Source organism: Scylla paramamosain, chromosome 15 (assembly GCF_035594125.1).
Source record: "Scylla paramamosain isolate STU-SP2022 chromosome 15, ASM3559412v1, whole genome shotgun sequence".
Taxonomy (NCBI): Eukaryota; Metazoa; Arthropoda; class Malacostraca; order Decapoda; family Portunidae; genus Scylla; species Scylla paramamosain.
In genome coordinates, this window is record NC_087165.1 from 11904449 (window position 1) to 11913511 (window position 9063).

The window sequence follows — 9063 nt, forward strand, 5'->3', positions numbered from 1 at the left end:
GAATAGGGGTGAGAGAAAGAAGAAAGTCTTGTGCAGCGAGGCTGCGGGAGGAGGGGAGGCATGCAGTTAGCAAGATCAGAAGAGGAGTTAGCATGAAAATAGCGGTAGAAGACAGCTAGAGATGCAACATTGCGGTGGTGAGAGAGAGACTGAAGACAGTCAGTTAGAGGAGAGGAGTTGATGAGACGAAAAGCTTTTGATTCCACCCTGTCTAGAAGAGCAGTACGAGTGGAATCCCCCCAGACATGTGAAGCATACTCCATACATGGACGGATAAGGCACTTGTACAGAGTTAGTAGCTGGGGGGGTGAGAAAAACTGGCAGACGTCTCAGAACACCTAACTTCATAGAAGCTGTTTTAGCTAGAGATGAGATGTGAAGTTTCCAGTTCAGATTATAAGTAAAGGACAGACCGAGGATGTTCAGTGTAGAAGAGAGGGACAGTTGAGTGTCATTGAAGAAGAGGGGATAGTTGTCTGGAAGGTTGTGTCGAGTTGATAGATGGAAGAATTGAGTTTTTGAGGGATTGAACAATACCAAGTTTGTTCTGCCGCAATCCGAAATTTTAGAAAGATCAGAAATCAAGCGTTCTGTGGCTTCCCTGCGTGAAATGTTTACCTCCTGAAGGGTTGGACGTCTATGAAAAGACATGGAAAAGTGCAGGGTGGTATCATCAGCGTAGGAGTGGATAGGACAAGAAGTTTGGTTTAGAAGATCATTAATGAATAATAAGAAGAGAGCGGGTGATAGGACAGAACCCTGAGGAACACCACTGTTAATAGATTTAGGAGAAGAACAGTGACAGTCTACCACAGCAGCAATAGAACGGTCAGAAAGGAAACTTGAGATGAAGTTAGAGAAAGAAGGATAGAAGCCGTAGGAGGGTAATTTGGAAATCAAAGCTTTGTGCCAGACTTTATCAAAAGCTTTTGATATGTCCAAGGCAACAGCAAAAGTTTCACCAAAATCTCTAAAAGAGGATGACCAAGACTCAACAAGGAAAGCCAGAAGATCACCAGTAGAGCGGCCTTGACGGAACCCATACTGGCGATCAGATAGAAGGCCGTGAAGTGATAGATGTTTAAGAATCTTCCTGTTGGGGATGGATTCAAAAACTTTAGATAGGCAGGAATTTAAAGCAATGAAAGCAATTCTGCTGTAGGCCAGACAGGCTGAGGCAAACCAACGCGGGGGCACCATTTATTTTTTCCTCTTCAGTATTCAATAAGCCCCTTATATCATGCATCATGTTTGTAGGAATATATACGTAGAATAAAGCTTGCACTCACTCAGTAGTTAGGAAGAGGTTCTCAAGAACTATCATAATTACGTTTTAAATTTTGTTCTCTCGCATTATCTAAGGAGAAGGTTTCCTATTCTGAAGTGCATAATTAGATAGAGATAGTTTTAGTTTCTCATATTGATAGGCTAAAATTTAAGCAACCAGGTGTTCTTATATTAACAGAATGAAAATGCGGCGAAGGGCGCAACCAACTACCCTGTTGGAGCGAGCCAAGTTTGTGTTATTGTGGAGCCACGGCATGTCTCTCCGCACCATCGCACGCCACACCGGCTCCAGCGTCACCACAGTCTATAGGTGGATACGACGATGGCAACGGGAGGGGCATATTAATACAAGAGCTAGATTATATAGGCACTTCGAATGAGACTATCAGGATATCTTTACAACAAAAGACAAATATTATGAAAACTTATCTACTACTCATAATCCGGAGCACCAAGATTCAGTAACATTTCCCAAGTGGAAGCCCAACAATGGATTTGAAGAAATATCTCTGGATACAAGCAGAGAATTTTTAACACCTGTGTTATATTACACAAAACATAATTTTCCCAAACACGTGCCACTGGATTTAGAACAAAAAAATGCTAATTTCAGAACGATGTCCATCACTGTTTATCCGAGTGAGTGCCATTCACAAGCTACTGCTCTACCACTGACAGACCAACATTTCCATTACTGAACCTACTAGTCATGCCAACACTTAACCAGTAAAGATGGCACACACACACACACACACACACACACACACACACACACACACACACACACTGTTACTAGGGTTCACGTTTAACTATTGCCAGCTCTTTTCAGTGTTATATTTCAAGTCAAGACATTGAACAGTAACGCCTTGAGGGCGTGAATAGTGTTATGATACTTTTTGTAAACGTAATTATTTATTAACAAAAAAAAAAAAAGTTAACAAAAAGCTGTTCCAATTTACTATAAATAGAGTAAATGTGGCGCACCAAACGATCATCAACTCCGAACAAAAATGTTAAAGTCCGCTTGAAATGTTGTAATAAATCGTCAATCAACGGAACAAGTAAAATAAATTATGAATGAAAAATTGTTGTCTTTACAACCATCATAACACTAAAAACACATCAATACCAAGGAAGTTCAGTCACACAGATCATTAATGTATCAAACCTCATTAGCATCGGAAAGTTTAAAGTAATCAAATCATTAATATAAATTGATAAAATAAATGATTTAGTATCGCACTGCTTAAGAACACTTGGCCATTTAGCATCACTACGGATACCTAAATAACTTACTGCCGCGGTTAACTCATTAAACCCATTTGACAATAAACAAAGTAACTCAAGATACTGGAAGTCATTTGAATTTACAGATAAACAAAAGTACTATAAATGTAAAGAAATAAGTAAAATATCCGAGAAAGTTTCTGAGTTATCTTGATATTCCTCTTTTGAAAGTGTTCTAGTCGTAGGCATGGGAAAACACTGAAGCAAGAAGAGAGTTCCATAGTTCACCAGTGAAAGGAATGGAAGAATGAAGATACTGGCTGACGCTTGCATTAGTAAGGTAGGTAGGTAGATATAACAAGGCTGAAAGTAAGTACAATTCTTGTGCGTAAATGCCTCGGAAGGTCGTAAGGTAAGCAAGCAGTTTGCGGGTTCGGAAGAGCTGTAACCATATAAATAACAGTAGAAGATAGTAAAAGATGCAATATTTTGTCGGTGAGTGTCTAAGATGTACCAATAAATTCAAGAAAATAGATCATATTAGCAAAAAAAACAGTCGTTTAGTTTGATTCAAGTTTGTTGCTAAGGACAAAATATTAAGAGATCAGCTGAAGTATTGTTGCAACTTAAGTCCCAGTCACTTCTATCTCAGACTCCCGGTCGATCACTGGTTTTAATCAGGAAGCGTGATAATTAATGTTTCCGAGTAGTCGACGTCTAGAAATGTTGCAGCTACATTTAAAACTAACAGGAATCAGTCAGAGAGAACAATTGTAGTCGTGAATCAGTTGTTTCTGCTGGTGTGACTGGAAATTTTTACCAGATAGCCGAGTTTTTGCAAACCGTTCGCAGATAACTTACGTCCACTCGGCGAGCAGTCTGGTGTCCAGCAACGATTGGTAATGAGTGATTACCGATTTATCTGTGCCTTGGTGGGGTGGGTACTATCTTGGAACGCTCGGCGAGCGTTATATCTAACAGAATATCGTAATGGCCACAAGGAGAGCGGGGAGGGAAGTGACACGGCTTCCTCAGACGACCGGGCCTCTTTCTCTGCCTAGTCAATACAGGAAACAGACCCATATCGTCCACTCAGACTAGACGCCCTCGTGGACATTCCACTTTTCACCAACACGTCCCTGCAGGTCGCAGTGAGTGTCTGAAGTGGGAGTGGATGATCATGGTGAGCAAGACCTATGAGACAACGCTCTGTTTATGATAGATTGATAATCTTTATCTCTCGGCAGAAAAGTCAAGAGCACACACGATGGCGTGGAAGAACATCACGGTGACTGGAGGGCCACAGCTATTTACTCCATCATCACTAGTTAGCATAGTATGGTCAAGAGGAAGTGCCCGCTTGACACTTTACCGCCGGAGAACACCTGCCTTCCCGCTATGACGACTCCTGGCGGTCGGGCAGCAAATCCCTGGTCTCTCTCGCCACTCTGCCTTGGATGATTCAAGGCGTATTCCCCACCCTCCTCCACCCTCGAACTATTTCATGCCTCTTATTAAAATTCTCTGTAATGTTTTTTCATGCCCTCGCCGGCTTTAACCATCGGAAGTATTAAGGACCTGATGGAGTTCCTCCTATTGTTCTCCGAAACTATCCCTCCGTGCTTGCACCTTGCTAGGTTTTTTGTACTTCCTTTTTGTTGTCCTAGGACAGAGTCATTCTTCCATAAAAAAAGGAAAAATAATAATAATGATAATAATAAAAGTGCTGTAAAATTCTGTGGCCTGCATTCGCTTTGATGGTTTATGACTGTCTTCCTGTTTGAGTATCTAGAGTTTGCAGCGCCCAACTTTTTCCCTCGACCTGTTTAATCCTCTTTATTTTGGCGACAACTTCTCCTCTATCTTCAGAAACTGTGCTTTTAAACAACTGCTTTTCTACCTTTCCTCTTTCATCATTAGTTTGTCTTTCTTGTTTTGCAATTTTTTTTATTTTTTTTTTATTCTTGTCTTTCGTTTCTTCTTCGGAAGCGTAGGTTACAACATATACACAAAATAGCTAAATCTAATTAATATAAAAAAAGACAATGAAATCTTAGCCATATGATATAAAATTCAGAAGATTCAATCGCGACGATACGTCGATATGTTGATGCGTACATAGATGAAACAGCGAGCTTTGTTTATAAATGAGAATGAAGTAGGATGAAACAGAGACACAGCGAGCAATGTTTTGTAAATGAGAATAAAGAAAGCAGGACGAAACAGAGACGGGTCTGTTGTCAGTAGCCACAGATACATGGAGTGCAGTTAGTATTAGAATATGAGAATTGGAAGTAGTGGGATGATGTTCTATATACTGAAATTTATATATGTATGTACAGGTTTCGTCGTCCACATATTTTAATTTCACAGACTTGATCGAGACTGTCCTCCTTTCCATATTTGTAAACTGATAAAAATCATACAGGAAAATAAGGATTTAATGAATGAAGCGATATGCCGTGCTAACATTACTTAATTTTTCAGGATATAATCAATGGAGATACTGCCAGCCACCTTTCTCCTTTTCTTGCTGGGCACGTCCGTGAACGAAGTTGGGACTTTAGTACCACATGGTGAGAAACCTGTGTGTGTGTGTGTGTGTGTGTGTGCGCGCGCGCTACGATAATGTACGCATAGGTACACACACTTGAAAAAAGGAATCATTGTAACGTGGTTTGTCGATTTTCACTCTGAAAACTCAATGGTCTCGACAAGGTTGGTGGGCGTGTTCGACTAAGGCCGTGTCCACACTATCGAGCAGTGCCCGACGGGCAAACACTGTTACCATACTACTATGCGTAGTTAGTGACGTCAGAAGCGTAAAAATGATATGGTAACAGAAAGAGCTACCAGATCAGTGCAAACCCTTCAATTGTGGACAAAGCCCGTCAGGCTCTGTCCCCACCGGGCAACGTTTGCCTGTATAGTCTCGTATACTACTCGAAGCCGCTCGAGAGGTGGATCTGTTGGCCAGTTCAAGTCATTCAGTAGGCATTAAAAGGACAGCGAAGTGTGAGAGCGGTCTAACCATGCCTAGCACAGCAGACAAGAAAAAAAAATAGCCTTGTGCTGGATCAGCTTGTGTATGACAACGGGATATGGTAACAGTGTTTGCCCGTCGGGCATTGCTCGATAGTGTGAACACGCTTAAAGCTCCCACTGTTTCATGAAGCGTTACTGTGACAGCTCAAATCCTATTGCTTCATATACGAGTGCCGCTCACTTGATTCATGCAGGTACAGCTGCACTAACCACATGCGGGGATGGCAACATGAGTAGTATGTTATCAATGGATTCGTCCATGGGAAAGTTTGTATCGTGCTCAATGTGTAACAGTATTGAGTGTGCTTACCTATCTATGGATGTGTCACCTTAAGTAAGCATAGTATTTGCAGTTAAATTCTATATAAAAAAAAATACTATTGAAAAAGAGGTAATAAGTTTGTGGACAGCATGTTGAAGTGGAGCCTGCACTGTCATATATTAGTTGAGTAGTTGTTCTGTTGTATCCAGGGTAGAAAAATACACGAAGTAAAAGACTGAAATGTTTGTGTATATATATATATATATATATATATATATATATATATATATATATATATATATATATATATATATATATATATATATATATATATATATATATATACTCGTATATATATATAATTTTTCCAGGAAAGCATGCATATTCTGGCATACGTGCGGCGCTGGTCGAAATAATGGAAACATCAACAGATCCGCGATGCAACCACCTACTTTTCATCGACGATGGTTTCTCTCTGACTTCTACTGCTGTGGTAAGTATTATAGCCATAGTTCTCGAATGTACTTCAGCTCACCAGGGAAAATTTACTATCCATGAATTACGAATCTGATGTAATATATATTGTGGAGATTTGGTTGCATACGAGAAAATATAAGATTACAGAAGCTGAAATTGACAGGTATAAAATATGTTATAGGACAATAGGATGGGTATCAAAGTGTTCATTTACGTCGGAAACATTTTAGATAGTTATGTTGATAATTCGGTAGGAATTACAAGTAGGTAATCAATGTCTACAGACTCCAAGACTTTCTACAAATGTTGCAATATCATTATTACATAAATTAATGCAGCAGCATAAAAGTGTATTATGGGAGTTAGATGTAGACTACTTGAATGTACTCCGCGATCATGAGCCATGTAAAGGTTATTTAAGATAAGTTTCTGAAACGAGTAGTGTAACAACGGCCCACCTTCTCTGGTAGTCTGTCTGTCTGTCGTTCTCCATCTGTCTGTCTGTCTGTCTGTCTGTCTGTCTCTGTCTGTCTGTGTATGTAGCCGAGATGTTTTAGTCTGGCTTACGCACACGGGCAAATGAGTAGTGCATGATGATGTGATAGATATATCTAAATGTTGTTAAATGGAGATGCAGCATCAGGTTCATTTAACTAGTGGATGAGTGCGCGTAGGATTGGTCACTTGCTAGATTAAATGAAATTTAAGAAGACTAGAGAGAAATTGGTTCACAAAGAGGATAGTAAACGAATGGAACAAATTAAATAAGAATGTGGCCAAGTGGAACAAACTAGGCGGCGAGAACGTATTAATTGCACATCGTAGATAGTCACAAGACGAAGTTGGATAAAATTCTGGACAATGATGGCAGCTAGAAAGTGTTCTGTAGCTGCCTCGTATAAGTTAACTGTCTCCTTATTTTTTCAGGTCACCTTGTAATCATGTACAGCATTAGTATATCGCCCATGTTTACTCGCTAACGAACATCTGCAGGAAATACTGATGGCTGTAAACCCTCCACGTGGCTTCGGGCTTTTTACGGCGGTGAAAGGACAAGAAAGCAATAAGACACAGCAAGACTGGATGACCGTGGTTACGGTCCAGGCGCGGCAGGTAATTCAAAGCAAGGGCACACACACACGCACACACACGAGTATATTCTCACCTGGCACGTGCGTAGGTGCTTTAAGCGTAGGCATCACTTCCCTTGCAGATGAGAATGGTGTCGTGGTGTGCAATGGTAATACTGGTAACCGACAACCCCATCGTCCTCGGTACCTTTGCTGAATTATCGATGAAGAACCAGCTATTGGTATCGTCCACGAAACTCCTTGCGATTACTCAGCTTCCGATTCGTCGCCTTGAGAGCATAGATTATTTTCATAAGGTGTTTTCTAGAATGGATGCTATGATTCTCATCTTTGATGATTCCGGTACAGTGACAAGGTATCGCATGCAAAACATTTGTTTCATGAAATATTATCTTAAACTATTTGTAACTTGACATTTGTCGGTTTTACAAGACTAATGTTTTTTTTTTCTATTTCCTTTCAACAGTGGACTTTTTATTTATTTACCGAACATAACGCCCGCAAGAGGCAAGATTCAACTAGCAACATTGTCATTAATGGGCCTCACTTGGGTTTCTGATCTTCCTATTTTTCCTGACAAATACACCAAGTTAGTGGTTCGTTTTTATTCTCTAATCTGTTTTCTCTCAAATTTTCTTTAACATGAAATGGAGCTTCTCCTAACTTGTTTCTTTTTCAGGATTTTCATAAAATTCAAGGTTTCTAATACATAAATTCAGGTGCGTTGAATATTACATACTCTTTTCTTTTTACCGATCGTGCGAGATTACCTTTCATAAGATATCTTTGACTTCCTTTTCATCATCTTGTACTAGTATTACTTTTTGTTTGAAATATAGTTATAACAGTCTTCTACAGCTTTATCTTCTACTGTATTTTCATGGTTTAATATAAAAGCAATGAACATTACCTCGGATTTTCTCAGTTATTTTCAAATCCTACTTTATGGCTTTACCTGTGTAATTCCAAAATTATCTGTTATTGTTCGTTTGTAGATTTGTTACTGCATTACCATAGCTGGCTATTACCACTACTTCTCTCCCTTTTTATTTCAAGTTCTTAGAAAGGTTCTTTGTTGGTGTTTATTTGCTGATATTATAAGACGATAGAATTTTTCACAAACATCCAGACTGGTAATAAAATTAGTGCTTGAAGAATTCGAAAAAAAAAAGAATATTAGGAATCAAGATAATTAAATCGTGCTAAAATAGCTGCATATTTACTGATGATACTGTAATACACATAAGGATTGTATAAATGAACTATACCAAATAATTTTGCCATAAGAGAATAAAACCACAAAGAAGATTTGTTGATGAATAGAAAGAAAACAAAGGTGGTTATCAATAATTACACATGAAACCATTAAAGTAGAGTGTTGTGTGGTCACCAATTATCATGGCTCCTCCGGGGTCACCAATTGTTATGGTCACTCCAGGGTCACCAACTGTTGTGACCCCGGAGGAGCCACAACTATGATTATTTATTTTATTTTTTTGAATCACAACAAGACACCATTACGACACTACAAAAGAATCATTGATGTTCATCAGATTTTTGGAAAGACCAGTTATGAAGATTGCAAGGGAACAGATAGGTGAGAAACAGAACGAAGGCTGCAACCAACCGTTGATCGCGTACATGGCGGAAGCGATGAATTTTACGTAAGTTTTT

At 39.4% G+C, this 9063-nt stretch overlaps 2 protein-coding genes across 3 annotated transcripts in view; one reads left to right on the plus strand and one right to left on the minus strand.

Annotated features, from left to right (window-relative positions):
* LOC135107444 (trypsin-1-like) overlaps positions 1 to 9063 on the minus strand; it is a 54800-nt gene that overhangs the window by 5344 nt on the left and 40393 nt on the right. The window lies entirely within an intron of this gene.
* LOC135107206 (glutamate receptor ionotropic, delta-2-like) overlaps positions 5408 to 9063 on the plus strand; it is an 8948-nt gene continuing 5292 nt past the window's right edge. Inside the window, exons 1-6 of one of the 2 annotated variants that reach the window (XM_064016877.1) lie at positions 5408 to 5893; positions 6193 to 6314; positions 7292 to 7411; positions 7512 to 7744; positions 7856 to 7978; positions 8943 to 9053. In XM_064016877.1, coding sequence (XP_063872947.1) covers positions 6237 to 6314; positions 7292 to 7411; positions 7512 to 7744; positions 7856 to 7978; positions 8943 to 9053 — 665 coding nt within the window. In that variant the 5' untranslated portion in view covers positions 5408 to 5893; positions 6193 to 6236. The remainder of the gene's footprint in view (positions 5894 to 6192; positions 6315 to 7291; positions 7412 to 7511; positions 7745 to 7855; positions 7979 to 8942; positions 9054 to 9063) is intronic. The other variant, XM_064016876.1, reaches the window with a different exon arrangement.